The sequence below is a fragment of the Halichoeres trimaculatus genome, unplaced genomic scaffold (assembly GCF_033239565.1).
Source record: "Halichoeres trimaculatus isolate MK-OKI-2021-1 unplaced genomic scaffold, fHalTri1.1 fHalTri1_scaffold_8, whole genome shotgun sequence".
NCBI classification, from domain to species: Eukaryota; Metazoa; Chordata; class Actinopteri; order Labriformes; family Labridae; genus Halichoeres; species Halichoeres trimaculatus.
The window spans coordinates 26,493,494-26,509,312 of record NW_027437186.1 but is presented as its reverse complement, the minus strand read 5'-3'; the positions used below and the strand labels follow the sequence as shown (position 1 = coordinate 26,509,312).

At 39.3% G+C, this 15,819-nt stretch overlaps 1 protein-coding gene across 7 annotated transcripts in view; it reads left to right on the top strand.

The window, feature by feature from the left end:
• Window positions 1-15,819, top strand: part of ablim1a (actin binding LIM protein 1a) — a 61,805-nt gene that overhangs the window by 31,767 nt on the left and 14,219 nt on the right. For 6 of the 7 annotated variants that reach the window (XR_012598574.1, XR_012598575.1, XM_074675835.1 and 3 more), the window contains exons 3-9: window positions 4,449-4,632; window positions 6,444-6,553; window positions 8,883-9,009; window positions 10,212-10,305; window positions 12,204-12,291; window positions 13,336-13,400; window positions 13,681-13,725. Coding sequence is in view for 5 of the 7 variants with exons in the window: in XM_074675835.1 (XP_074531936.1) it covers window positions 4,449-4,632; window positions 6,444-6,553; window positions 8,883-9,009; window positions 10,212-10,305; window positions 12,204-12,291; window positions 13,336-13,400; window positions 13,681-13,725 (713 nt within the window). In the remaining 2 variants the exon portion in view is untranslated. The remainder of the gene's footprint in view (window positions 1-4,448; window positions 4,633-6,443; window positions 6,554-8,882; window positions 9,010-10,211; window positions 10,306-12,203; window positions 12,292-13,335; window positions 13,401-13,680; window positions 13,726-15,819) is intronic. The other variant, XM_074675836.1, reaches the window with a different exon arrangement.

Below are 15,819 nucleotides of genomic sequence, written 5' to 3'. Positions count from 1 at the left end.
TCTAACATACACTGAACTATTTATTACTGTATAAATATAAAAAAATAAAAATAGAGGCCCCAGCACCCTATTGTAAATATGGAAGTCTTGCCATCAAACAGGATGGCTATCATTTTTTAGGCCAGGGATTACGTAAAATCTACAAAAATTTATAGACCAACGAGACTGCTGAAAACTACCTCAGGGTCCAGATTAGGTGTCAAAATTGCTCAATAGCACCCCTTCCAAAATTGAAATAAAGTAGCCACTACAGTCAATTCAACCAGAACTACGACACTGATGCTGGTCTGTGACACTTAGTGGTTTGGAAAAAATCAATGTCTGTTTCTTGGGATCACAAAATGGGAAAACAAAGTATCTCTGTATTTTGTTTGTGCAGTCTCTGAAACAATTTTGCTACCATACAGAGTTTTTCATCCTGTAACATCTTGAGTAAATACTGCAGCTGTAAAACAACTCAGTTTGACGTCTGGATTATTCAGATTGATGTTTTTGTGGTGACACACAAGGTGTTTAACAGCTCCACTGTATTTATTTACTATTTGTGATTTGGCTCAGTCTAAATCCACATGAGACAAAGATGTTCTCCTTAGAAACCACCAGCTCTCTAAATAATTTGTTTGCCATTTAAAGATGAGTCCTCAGCCTGATCAGGAGAATATCTCTAACAGGGGAAGGAGAATGTGGGAGTCATGTGTGAAAACTGGCTGCTGAGGTGTCAAGTTTTAGAATTCAGACTAAATTTGAGCCTGTCACAATAATAGGACATTTGCTTCCTTTCATTCAGCGCACGCTGCTAATGCTGCCAGAGTCGACCACAGTTGTGTTTTTGAAATATGTTTCCTCTCTGTGATGTTGTTGGCGAGTTCACAGGTACAGTAGAGTTTTACATCTGAAGGTATCTTTGGTAGATGACACAGTACTCAGTGTCCTCTCCATCTATATTTCCATATATATGCTGTCATGACTCATTTTCATACTTTCATTAAAGAAGCATTTGGACTATAGCTCCAATAATCCTCGAGCTTGTCCTCCATCACTGATGGATTTCAGGCTTGATTACTTTGCAGCTGCCCAAGCAGTCTAGTCTCTGAATGATGCCCCGCTGAAGCTCTGAGAGTTAATCTGTGAACGGAGTGCTGTTACAGAGTTAGCTTAGTCCACCAAAGGCCCAGAATAACATGAACAAACACTGAGATTAGCACCTAATTCTGTCCTTTGGAGTGGATATAAATGCCTTCTGTGTGTGCAAACAAGTTAGCTGTGGCCAAAGACGACACGCAGACAGGTTTAATGGCCCCAATAGTTCCTGGCCTGTCTAAATATAAATGTGCTGCTGTCAGTCTCAAACCTGGAGGACTGGGATTAATCGAAGGTTGCGTAGGTGCCAGGGTCACTGAGCTTATCAACACTTAAAGGTCAAAGTGTCACTTGGCAGACAAACTATTGAACGCTTGTTTTGGAGAATTTATTCCTTTTACGAGACACAAAATCCAGAAAAACTTGAATTCATCTCCGTGTCTGTATTCAAAACTGTTCTTTTTGACTCTTTGAATGTTTTGGCATCCACCTTTTATAAAGTTTAGTGGTTTGTACCTCACAGGCTGGTTTCGCTGGACTCAGTTAGCGTACATGCTAATCTCATCACCCCTGAGCTATAATTCAATTAAAGCTGATTCTCTGCCTGACTGGCTCCCATTCATCCCCAAGGTTTAGCCGGGCTCATTGCATAAGAATGAAGAGGTTCAGTCTGCACTCACATCATATGAAACCGTTGTCTCTGAAAGTCTCTTACAGTATCCCTCAGCTGACTCTGTGGAGCCAACATGGATCAATTGATCATTTAATAACTGGACATGAAGTCCTCTCCTGTGTCTAGATCATGGTTCAACAATATATGGATGTAACATCTTTAGTTTATGTTTTTTTTTTATTATAGTAAATCATTACAGATTAATGACAAGGATGTTAAGATTAATGTTTTCTGTTTTTTGGCCGTAAAAAGACAGATATCACTTAACAACATTTCATAGGAGGTAAAAGTAACATTTGCAGACTGAAACACAAAATATAAAACTTTAGATTAAAAAAATGTAAAATTAGAGGTTACTTGAAGCTATTTGTCAAATCATCGCCAAAACCAGTGGCTGGTCTGTTGTAGCATTTAAAGCTAACATTTACAGCTTCTGTTTCCCTGAATGTTACTCTCACATCACCTCCATGTCTCAATAACTGTTGCATGTATGATAACACTTTAATTTTTGCCTGTGAAATTACATAGATATCAATCTTTTTTCCAAGTAACACTACAACATACTGTTTAGATTATTCTATTTGACTATTCTGACCTAATTCTAGTCCAAGGGGCAACATCCGGTTTAGAAGAAAGGAAGCCCATGTGGTCTGTGCTAAAAGTTGCTGTTCATTAAATAGCCACATGAGAGTGGCTGCAGAAAGACGTATGGCTGGAAACCACATATACACTAAGCTAAAAAAACAACAATAGACTTTTGTGGCATTAAAAAACACCTATATTCTGCCTGGTTTAAAAATGGCTTGGGTCTGAAATGCTAATACAGAGGATAAATTTTCCTAACTCAGTGGTTTAGAAGATATTAGGTCCATCTGATTGTCTAATCTGAGTTACAGCTCAGCTCACGTGACTGATGGGTGCCCTATAGCTGTTAAAAAGGAAGCTCACATATCTAATATGGCCATGTCTGACGACTGGCTTCATTTCACTGTATCAGGAACAGGCATGTGACATCGCAGAGACTTTGTCCATATTTTATACAGTCTATGTACTAGCCCCTGTCTGGCTGCAGGAAAAGGTGTTTTTGACGAGCTCCTAAAAGAGTCCAAAGTCCAGTCTGTGGTTATTATTGTGATATTTTTTTTTGCCACCTACTGATTCAAAGAAAAACAGGGAAATACAACTTACTTCAAGGGTGTTATGTGAAGTGGGGTAATGGTGATCTTTATGATAAGCAGAAAAAAATGTGCACTTGACCACTGCTTCACCTTTCATAGTCTTTGATTGCACACTTACTTTAAGTGCCACTTGTGGTTATTGCGCAGGTCAAAAACTAAAACAAAAACCACATTAGTAAAAAGGCTCATACAAGACTCATAACGAAATAATAGTTTCCAACAGAAGTCAACTAAAAAAGTATCAAACAGAAAGCCTGGATTTAGACTTTTCTCAAAGGATTTAAAATTACTCAGGCTAATGCAGTTTGATTGTTTAAAATCACTTTAGATTACTCTGGAATAAAGAACAGAATACTCAAAGACTTTCTCTCTAAAATTAGTTCTGATTTCAGGAAAAACAAATTAAACAATGTCCAACCAATGAAAATTGGTAATTCCATCCTTTAGAGTTAGAGGGGATAAAAAGTGTTCTGGAATGTTACTCAAAGTGCTGTTGACGATAAAAGCAAATATTCTGGAATGTCACTCAGAATGTGTTTAAGAATGAAGATAAGTATTCCAGATATATTTCCAGTGATTCCAAGGTTGGAGAAGGTAAGAGAGACTTCTTTATGAATATTACTGTTGACAGTGGCTACATTTACATGCAGTCATTAACCCCTTCATATTCTGAATATTAGCAATAACTTGGTTGCGATGGAATACTCTCAGAGGATTCATTGATATGACATCTCCCGTCAAAACATAGCCAAACAGAGTTTTTGAAACAGGCTGTAAACTTTTTTATTTCTGCTGTAAAGTTTTTAACATGGAGCTCTATGGGGACTGACTCACTGCTATAGACTGACCCCAGTGGACAATCAGGGAACTGTCAGTTTTTGCCTATTGGCACGCTCATAAGCAAAAAAGTTTTTGACGACTAAGCAACCAAAGAGGGAAAAGCCATGAATTTCCAGAGTTACTCTTTGATATGCTCAACAGTCAAACCCAATAACAGAGCTACTCTAACAGTGAAATATCTCAAACCCTCCATTGTTCCATAATTACTATTCCTCCCTTGCAGTCTTTCATGTCTGAATAGATGACAAGGTTATATGTGAATGGAAGGAAACGTAATGAGGGCTGACAGAGGAGTGTGGAGTATTCAGAGACAGTTATCTGCAGAAACAGATCAAGGCCACTTCCTGGGCTTCACAATCCTAACACTGAACAGTCTACCTTCACTCTGACAATGAAGGACCTTGCAGAAGTACTCCTGATGAATGAATGGGAACCCAAAGCAGAAAGGTTCAGGGTGATTTTTTGTGCTGTTGATGAAAGGCTGGTACACAGAGCTGCTAAACTGCACTCTCCCTGATTCACTCACAGCCCTCATTTCATACGTTCTCTGAACCCTGCAGGATTAGCCATCGATGCATGGAGAGGTTGCATGGTTAGTTGTTTGGATACTTGACATGTTAAATGGACAGAGCGCTGAATGACCTAACTTACACTGCACCAATGTGTGTGTCTTCCAGTGTGTGGTTGTGACCTCGCCCAGGGGGGCTTCTTCATGAAGAATGGAGACTATCTGTGCACGCTGGACTACCAACGCATGCACGGCACCCGCTGCAATGGCTGTGGGGACTTTGTGGAGGGGGAAGTCGTCACTGCTCTGGGGAAGACCTACCACCCTGCCTGCTTCGTCTGCACCATCTGCAAGTAAGAGTGAGCCGCAGAGCTACAGAGCTGCAGAGCTGCAGAGCTGCAGTGTTTGTCTGATAAAACACAGATCAACATAAAGAGTCCTAACTTCAGTCAATTAGAGAAACACAGGCAGGACTAAAAGAAAGAAAACAGGCTCACTCCCATTAAAGAAGGCCTAAAAAGCACCCCGGGTCGATGATAATTAAATAGAAAGAAGACATAAAAGTACTTCCCTCGTCCTGATTGCATTAGACACAAAGCTTGGGCTGAATTTTCTGAGATGTTCTGATTGGTTTCCAGCAATTCTGGTCAAGAGCAGAGTAACAACACAGACTGAACTAAAACTTTTTCTGCCTTCAACCATAAGAAACAAATCAAACAATATTAAGCTGTAGGCATTTTGCAGTGACTTCACTGTGTTCTTGCTCTGATCCTTGTTATTGTTTAACATTCATTTTAAGGGAAATAAATTTGCCGTAGTGTTAACCTGTCATCTTGTGTTTATTACTGAGGTTTAAAGCAGCTTTATGTGCCTGACAATCACATCAAACACAACCCGAACCACAGGAAGAATTCAAAAATATCTTATCAATTTTTTCTGTACTAAACTGTTACACTATAACTTGGGTAACCTCTAGTAAACCTTAAATATGATATCTGGTATTTCATGGTAGTGTGTTGTCATTTCTTATCATATCCAAACTTAAGATATCCTAACTTATTTCATTGTTCATTTTATTCTGACGTATCATGTCCTTTCACCACCACTATCTTTTCCTATCCCAACGTAACATATCTTATCATATTGTATAATATCTTAAAGTATTGTATCATATCGTATTTTATTGATGAGCACAGTAGCTTATCATATCATATGCTATTCTAGCTGATTGTACTGCATGGTATCTTATGAAATGGTATCTTACCATACTGTAAATACCTTATCCCATTATTTTGTGATTTATTGTAACTTAATCGTATCAAATCAGACTGGATCTCATCTTATCTTACCATTAGTATTTAGTATTATACCTTATTGTAATGTATCATATTGTAATAGGATCTTATTTTGTCATGTCTTGACATGTAATTACATGATAGGACATTATGTGTGCGTTGTCGTATGGAGACATATCCTATCCCTTGGTTCCATCCTGAACCCTATGGCGTTATACCATGATGTGTTTTGTGGTGTCACAAAGTGTCGTGTCATAATATGTCGTATCCTATCTTATCACACCAGGACCTTGTGCCGTGTCGTATTTTGTCACATCGTGTCATAACTTGTCACATCCAACATTTATCACTTTGTGTCAATCCATGATAACTTGGGTATTTTTTATCATTTATAATTAATAGCCGTGTTACATAGTTCACCATAGGTTGTGTGTGTCATTACGTATCATTCTGTGTAGTATCCCAGCCTGTCATGCCACATCAAGCCACAGCTTACTGTAGAATACTGTATGACATCATGTTGTTGTGTACCTTGTTGTGTGTATCTAACAGTATGTTTCAGCCTTTTTCAGCTTGTATCTTGTTGCACGTGTCACTGAGTCACACTCTTTTAGCTTTGTTTGCTAAAATGGTAATTGTGAAGAATGATACTAATGGGGAAACAAAGTGAAGGCCCATCACAGCAGGGGTTCTAGCAGACAGCGTACACTACATTGCTGTGTGTCACTTTTGAATCATGGGACTTAATGTCCTCCTCGGGCTCTCAGTGTTGACACACATCCTCATCATGAGGCCCAGCTAATAAACACAGGCCCAGAGGCCACAGCTCCTGTCTCTCTAACTGATTGTTGATGTCGCTCTGCTTTCAGACGACCGTTCCCTGCCGGGGACAGAGTGACCTTTAATGGGAAGGACTGTCTGTGTCAGTACTGTGTTGAGCCCATGTCTCCAGGGCCAAAGGACATCCTGGGCTCCAGCAGTAAGTAGATGTTATCTATAAAACACATACACACTCACATAAACAACATGCACAGCAATTCATTTCCTCTAACAGGAGACTACTTTGGATTCAACAGAGGTTTAATGCACCCTGAGCTTCCTGATCTGACATTTAAAGGGATATTGCTTTTGTAAATGATCATTTAAAAGTTTGCTTTGGCATCTTTGGTTAACATTTCTACAGCAAATCTCACTTTACTCTTCTGACAAAGTTCAAATCTGTTATAGTGTATTGACAATGATTAGCATTACATATACAGACCTGTTGACAAGTCTCAGTCCTGGTAAATATTATTTTAAGAAATTAAAGTAAGCAAAGCTGAACTGTTGCTTTCAGTCTTGGTCTAAAAGTTTCTGATTTAAAGATGTCCCAATGAATTTTTTGGAATCAAAATATGGTGTTTATTCCTTATCTTATTAGTGTTATAAGAGAAAGGAAAAAAAGTATGACATGAGCACAATGTAATCTATAAAAGAAAATGAGAAATGCATGTTAATTTTTCCCAAAAAAGGCAGGAACTCTGGTCAGATTGAAAATATAACATAACCGTCTCTAGCACCAATTTTAGTCAATTTAGTGCATTTATTCACCTCGCAGTAAATATCGCATGATTAGATTCGGAATTTGTTGGTTGGGGATCTTGGGGATACAGATCTTTCAGTTTCCATTTCTATGGATTTTGTGTATTTACTGTGTCCCAGTTTTGACCGTCATCTTGTTAGAGTACCAATCTTTGATTACGGCAAGCCATTTGCACTCCTCACCGCAACTTCCCCCTGGGATGAGGTGGAGAGGATGGCAGTGGTTAAGGTGGATGTAGAGCAGTAGCTCGCACCTGTGTTAGCTCCGTTGATACTGGCTGAAGGTTGTTTTCATCGCTGTAATCTATCCTAGACTTATCCCGTGTTCTTTTGCCACCACAGAAAAGAGGAAATGATCTATTGTCCTACACTGAGACTCATGTTACAAAACTGCTGAAAAACTTAAAGTCAGTGAGTTCAGTGAAAGTTAAGTTCATTTGACACAACGCAGGTCACCTTGCACCACCTACTAGTGGGAGTTTGAAATTCATTTCACAAAGTATGACCACATGTCCAAGATAAAATCTAAATGAGAGGGTAAAGAGTGGTGTTAGCCTAGCTTAGCATCCCATGTCTTACTTTTTTACTCAAATTGAAACAACAGAAACACCAAAAGAGGCAAAGTTAGCGGGTGCCTGTTGAGAGATATTTTTGTAACTTGAAGCAGAGGCTGACTGGCTATTCCCTTGATGGTAAGCTAAGCTAAGCTAGGCAGTTTACAGCTTTAGCTTTGTTTTTTATTTTAAAGTTGTATTTTGGGGTATTTTTGTCATTGTTGTCAGGACAGTCGAATAGAGACAGTAAATGTTGAAGGGTCATGACCAAGAGTCATATCAGTCTCTGTACATGGGGCGCACTCTGGAACCACTAAGCCAACAACGCTCCTAGCAACATCATCCTCGTCCGCCAGCTCTCAGCAGGGTACCACATAACTTCATATGATGATTTAAGAGAACGATGAAGCAGAAACTCTTTCATGAGGAGCTCCCTTGTAGCTTTGTTCTGCTTGAAGAGACAGGATGAGGTGGAGGTATCATTCAGGGAGTCCCTATAAACACAGCAGAGCTCCACACGCCGTGTTTCTTTATGAATAACACCAAGACTGCTCTGACTAAATAATACATGGCCGAGCATTTTCTTTCCTCTGGAGCAGAGAATGTGCAGCCTCCTTTTCTTCTCCTCCTCTTCCTCTCTCCCTCTCTATCCCTCCCGTGGTCTCTCTGCCGGCGTTTGAAGAGCTTTTAGACAAGGTCACCTATAAATAAGGCATGCTGAATCTCCTCACGTCATCGAGGCAGCCTGGTTATGCCGTCCGTGGTTACCGTCCCCCATGGTTGCAGAGGGCTCTGTGTTACTTTCAACTTCCATTCATTAAAGACGAGATGACAGGATGATTGTTCTTTTAGAAATCAACCTCTCACACTTTAAGAGCCTCGGGATTCCACTTTGATGTGAAAGCAGCCTTTCAAGCCGTGGTTAGAGGGACGTGGATGATGGAAAGAGGCAGCTGTCAGAACAGAATTGATTACCCTCTATCTCCACCTAGCGTCTGGGATCAGAAGTGATGAGATGTCTCACTCTGCTGCTGATAACTAAATCCTGATTATGCTGTCCTCACATACTTTAACCCAGCTTGAATTCTAATCTATAGGGGTGTTTTTAATAGCTTCAGATAACTTCATCTTTCTAATTTAATGTTTATTTCTGCCTTTCTCTGTTTTCCATAGACTGTGCAGGATGTGGCAGAGACATAAAGAACGGACAGGCTTTGCTAGCGCTGGACAGGCAGTGGCACCTGGGCTGCTTTAAGTGTAAGGCCTGCAGCAAAGTGCTAACCGGGGAGTACATCAGCAAGTAAGCACCTCATCTTTATTCTTATTAACAGCCTCTTTGTCTAACTCAGACCTAACCAACTCCATATCCTGAAGTCCTGACCCTGTGCCAGTGATGATGACAGTGACCCTGGTTTGGAAATCCAATTTGTTTTTACCTAGGATCAGTCACTTCGTCACACTTTGTCTTAGTTTCTCCAACAGAAATACATTAGGTCAGATTGGTTCAACCTGATCCAGATACAATGACTAAAGATACGGCCATGTTAATGAATAACTAAATTAATTGATTAATGTATTAAGATTAAAGCTGTACCATACAGTAAAAGAGGCGTGTTAAAAGTAGTATTGCTGAGAGATTGAAGTCATAATGTAACAAAACATTTGTTACAAAATAAATTTTATAGTGTAACAAAAAAAGATTTGAATTCATAAGCACAAAGAGGGTTTTAATGTTTTGATTAAAGGTTTCATCATTATGGAAATAAGAAGATGAATGTTATGAAAGAGATTTTGCGCTGACATGAGATTAAAGCCAAATGTAAGAAGACAAAAAGTTGTGATATTAAAAGAAAAAAATAAAATGTAACAAAAAAAAGTTGGGAAGCCAAAAGAAAAAGGTTGCATGCAGCACAATAAAGTCTCATTATGTCATTTACATACAAAATCGGAATGTCACAAGAAAAAGTCTTAATGCTATGAAATACAAAGAGTTCTTACAAAAAGAAGTTGTTATTTACAAGCAGAAAAGTCTTGATTTTACGAAAAAGAAGCCAAAATGTTGGGAGAACAAAACTGTCATGAAACAAGAAAAAAGGCAAAAAGTTAAATTAAAAAAAGGTGGAAAAAGACTGTTGAGAGCTTTAAGTCATAATGTAACGAGAAAAAAGTCATTATGTTCCAAGAAGACACATTGTAATGTTAAGAAGGAAGAATTTGTGTTATGGCATTAAAGCTGTGATGTAAAAAGAAAAAAATTTAAATGTAACGTGAACAAAGTTTTATTGCTGAGAGAGCAAAGTCATAATGTAAGAAAATAAATGCTGAGTATTTCAAAAAACAAACAAAAAAAATGTAATGCTACACAAAAGTTGAAATGTTTCTTGAAAAAATATTGTCATTTTATGATTTAGAAGTTGTACAGTCGAGATTCAAGTCGTAATGTTAGGAGATTAAAATGGTAAAAAAAAAAAACTGTTTTGGACCCTTGTTCTTCTCTTTTAGGGATGGCGCCCCCTACTGTGAGAAGGATTACCAGATCCATTTTGGAGTTCAGTGTGAGGCGTGTCATCAGTTCATCACAGGGAAGGTGTTAGAGGTGAGACACACACACACACACAGATGCAGAGAGAGAAATACTTTTCCATTAACCTGAATTCCTGTGTTTTATTGCAGACTTAATACTTGCAGCATTTTGAGAAAATCAAGTTTAACATGATTCCATAGTCCCATCTTTTTTCCGGATTTAACACGAACAGAGGATGTTGGATTGCATGAGATTGTGAAATGTTTTTTTGATAATCTCTTGGGTAATCTCTTCATCATAGAGCCAAACAGACTCTTGACATGCAGTGACCAATAAAAGGATTATTCTCTGCAGACTTTTGGGTCCATTCAGGTCAATTAATAGCCGTACTTTTCAACCTCATGCTGATGCATGCTTTGCAAAAAAAACTGAAGTGATCTGATACTGTAGACTGGATATCATTCATTTGACTATATGTGATTTTATGATTCTCTTTCTGGGCTCTATCGGAGCTGAGTTTGTGTCAGGCATCCCAGCTCTCTCCTGTTCTTAGCTTCATGCTGGCCTGTCTGTCCTGCATACGATGATCCAATCAGACGCAGAGTTATTCGTCATTTAGTGGTATAAAAATGTCACAGCGAGCTGGCAGGCCGGGCTTACAGTAATCCAGCGCTCAGGCAGATCTTTATGACAATAGGAAGAGGCTTCAGAGTCTCACCACTGAGCCGTCAACAGATCAGTCTGTCTGATGGTCTGATGAACTGATCACTGACCCAGGAACACAGACTGGGAGGTATTTGAAGAAGCCACCATGACATCACTCATTTGATTTCATTTTAAAATCGATGCAAAAAAAAAAAAAAAGAAAAAAAAACCAAACATAATTTTGACATTAATCAGATAAAAAGTTAGCATTCTGACAGTAATTTAAAATTAACCCCCCAAATTAATAATTTTCCTTTAATCCTGGAATTCTGTGGTGAAAAGAATTTTCAATTTTGTCTTTAATCTCAATTTTCCTACAAAAAAAAAAATCACAAAAAGTGTTTAAAAAATTGTGCTCTGTTAAACTTTGAAAAAAAAAAAAAAATGAATCCAAACATGGAGCTCTTTGGGGACTGACTCACTGCTGAAGACAGACTCTAGTGGATGATCAGGGAACTGTAGTTTATTTTTTTCTCCTTGTGTTCGATCCAGGTCTTCACGGTGTTAGCAGCTGTGTGTTTACATATTTTCTCTTCCCTCAGAGTGAGATGTGAGTGGTTCATTAATGCAGATGAAATTATTGCAGCTTTAAAAGCTTCTGAGTGTTTAACAGCATATGACACGTATAGCACAAGTACTGTTATGGTACCTGAGAGTGTAATTAGCTGTGCGGAGTGGTGGAGGTCATGTTTCTGTGCTTGTGTAAAATGCAAATGTTACTCAGTGTCTCTGTATCTTTGAGAGGGCACTCTGCAGCTGAAACGTTACTGAGGGCTGTTATTCAGCTGGCTAAACTGCATTTGGGTATTTATCAGGCCTGGTCAGTCACAGAGGCTTTATGATGGTGCACTCTGCATACAGAGTAGCCCATCAGTGCAGAGGGAAAGTCAGGCTGCAGCTGTCATGTCCTTTTATTTGATTGCATTGTGAGGGTTATTAAGAAGAGGACATCTGAGGACAAAAAGGCTTCTCTCATGGTTTCTGCCTAAAAGAAGCAGAACTATCATTTTATTCTTTTATAAATCCCACTAAAGGATGTGCACCTTGCTCTCTGGAGACCTGCAAATCCTCTCATGTCTGCATTAGCAGTGTATAGCTTTTTTTTTGTTCAGGGCTTGGAGGAAATAAATGTGTCAGTGTGAAGGTAGAGCACCGAGTTTATTTCCTGGAAGTCAGCGTCCCGTTTCCTCGTCTTTTCTGCAGGCCCCACTGATCTTCATTTCCCCGTGATGTCAGCTCTGTTTTGTGTGCTCTGTGTTTTTCAGGCAGGAGATAAGCACTACCACCCCAGCTGTGCGCGATGCAGCAGGTGCAATCAGATGTTCACAGAAGGAGAGGAGATGTATCTGCAAGGTGAGTGAGCACGCCTGTCCGTTTTTATGTGGTGCATACATCCGTCTTTATTCTGTGGGGTACATTCTCCAAACTCAGCGTTCTTTTCCAAGCTCCTCCATTGAAATCCTGCAGACTTCATGGAGTTTAGACAGAAAATGAAAAGGTGATTGTCTCTGTAAGATTGCTAAGCTCTAATAACTGATAAACAGCTTTCATTTTATTTTTTGAATTATTGAAATAATGATGGTAATCAGTTCTGTTATACATATAAAAACATTTTGTAAATGCATTTTGCACATTTATGTGTGTCTTTTAATAAAAAGTTTCAATTTTTTTCAGACACAAACCTTCATCTGTTGAAAGAATGTCATCAGACAATTCAAAACCATTAAATTTTAACTGAGTCAGCAGCAGTCTCTACATTCTGACATCTGTCTGAAATGTTTATTATGTGCCAATTTTGCTACATGGTTTGATCATGCACCCCATGTACAGAGGCTATGGTGTTTTCGCCTTTAGTCTTTTACATGCATGTCAATGTGCAGGAAATTAAAGACATGAAGCCCCAAAAATATGAAGTAGAAACTGAATTTTAAATTGTTGACCACACTTTTTAGGTATGATATGAAAATATATGGGGTTTTTTTCCGTAGAGGTAGAGGCTACAGGTGCAGTAAACACAAAATCTTCATTTTCTTTTGTTGTGTTTCAGAAAACACTTTTATTTAGTCTCTGTCTGAAACACTTCTCATTTAGGCACCCTGCTCCACAAACCCCCTTTACTCTGATTGGCCAGCCTTCTGGAGGCCGGTCAAGGCGCCATGAACCAGTTTGGAGATCATCATTTGATAACATCATTATTTCCCCAAGTCTTGCAAATCTGTCAAAGATTTTGTGCCGTTTCAGACTCAGGGATTTTTACAACACGTGAATATGTATAGGTTTCGAAAAATGTCCACACGTTCAGTCTGAACATTCAGCATTGTTACTTTTCATCCACGTTTCAGATGTGAGAAGGCAGAAAGTAGAGTCTGAGTGTTTTTCTCTCACCTCCTCCCTCAGGATCCACAGTCTGGCATCCCGGCTGCAAAAACACAACCAGAACAGAGGAACGGCACAGGGAGCGGGTAGGAGTGCTCGCCTCACTGACTTTCTCTTTGTCTTTGACGCCTCATGTTAAGCTCGGGACTCTGCAGAAGCTGCTTCCTGTTTACCTGTTAAACCGTTACCTGCTGTGGTTTGAATCATTTGCCTGTTCAGCTGCTGTGTGTGTTGTGTGTGTGTTTATATATATGTTCATGTGCATATTTACACGGTTTGTGTGTGTGTGTGCTGTGAGTCAGTGGGCTGCAGAAGTTAACCCCCCGTGTGATGTCCAGTGAACCCCCCCTCTCCCTTCCTCCACAGCTCTTGCCTCCGTCCCTCTTATTTCTCCAAAAAACACAAAGGCAGGTACTGTATTCGCTATTGGCTGTGAGATGGCATCATCCTGTGTTCTTCCATGTACATAGGACACACTGCACTGTATGCTGCCATCTGCTGGAGACAGCTTGCAGTGCCCTGTCTGTGTCTCATAAGGAGCCATTCAGTCTTATTTAAACACCAGAAGGCCTGTTTACACCTGGTGTTAACATGCATCCTGAGTACGCAGGTGTACAAACTCTCAGGATGCAGATCGGTCTTGTATATTAGGGGTTGGGGAGTATTTCTATCGGCAGTGTGTTCACAAAGTTCAGGGGTTAGGGTTTGATTCCCACCCTTAGCTGTTTGATGCATGTCACCACCAATCTCTGTCCCTATATTTCCCATCCTTACTAGACTCTCTTTACTGTCTTATGCCTTAATTACAGCAAAATTTGGTGCATTAGATGCACTTTTGTGACCTTTTTTCCCAAAAGTTATCTGCACTCTGTGTATCGGTGAGACCATGATACCACTAAACCAGTATAAGATGTACAAGCAGATACTTCATTGTGATGTTATCAGCTCTATTTGTCGTGTCTTCACAATGATGCTAGCGTAACTATTGACACAGAACAGACTAGAGGCATCACTTAAAATGATTTCTCCCTTGTTCAACAAATTGACGAGCTTGAAGTCCCTGTGAGAACGTTCTAACATCTAGTAACCTTCAAAAAGTCTCACTTCTAGATATATACCTGATCATAATCCACAATTTAAAACTATATTATCAGCTATTTCTCAGCTTCCTGATTAGGTCGGGCAGGACTTGATTGATTTGCAGCATGTCGAAGTCTCTATGACACACCACGCCAGCCAAAATTTAGTAGTGAGGAGCGAGATCTGTGTTTTACTCTGCTGAAAATGATTTCTCAGATTAATTTTGTAGTGATGGTGGACACAGGAGCCTAAGTGTCAGACAGAAAAAAGAGCAGAAGAAAGCTTAACAGGAGAGTGACAGAGCACGAGCTAAAGGCTAAAATATGAGCTGTTAGTGATAATGCAGCAGTTATTCTGCAGTGGTCTGTTCAAGCTTGAGAGTCTATCAATACAATAAAGAGTGAGGTTATGTTTGCTCTGCTTGGTGAGGTTGGAGTTTGTAGACGATCACTGGCAGGACATAACCAGAATCAGTGCAAGAGGCTGACAGTAGCGTTTAATATGTTGTCATGTTTCAAACAACAGCTCTGTGTAGCTGTGGATAAAAACCCCGTTGTATCTGGTAAATATGGAGAAAGTGCTTATGGGAAGCACAGTCTTTGTCCCAGAAAAACATCACTGGTTCCGACCAAAGGTAGCGCTGCAATATATTTGAAAAATGGTGGTACCTTTAAAGATTTAGTAAATAAAACTTCAGGAGAGTACCCTTTTTAAAGTTTCCAATCTATTCACAGGGAATTCAAAGGTGGGTCCTCGATCTCACAAAAAGAGAAAAAAGAGAAAACTCAAAAGTTCTGAACAGAAGTCGATAAAGATACAATGTTAAGTTGCTCATACCTGTCTTTTCAACTTGATTAATTCTTTTTACATCCATAAACTACTTTCAAGTAAAAATTACATAAAAGGGAAAGTAGTGATATGGTAAAGCATGGTAAGAAGTAACCGTATGAAAGAAACCAGGTTTAAGAAACATTTCTTTTTAGGACTTCTTTTTCTAGGTTTTAGAGTTTGACTTATATTGCAGCCAGTCAGTAGGAGGAGTCACAAATGGTTTGGCTTCACTTTCAGGTAGCTGTCATGTCGTCCATTTTGTCAGACCCTTGTTTACACCAGGTGTAAAGTGGCTCGTAGACGTTGCTCACTTCAGAGATGCATGAAACAAAGATATACGCACATGTTGGAGAGCAGACTCAGCCGACTAATACTTCTTTTCTAACTCCCCATTTACAGATCAGGTAAAGGCTCATTTAACGACCTGCTGCCGCCATCCAGACTCTTCATCTCACATTTACATGAACATGAAACCACAGCTGAAGCTCTCATTCACTTTGCAAATGTGTAAATGAATGATCTAACCATGAGATGACATTTTAGTACTTCATATTGTTAACTTAAGGTAAATACAGGGCTACGATTCGCTCTCAT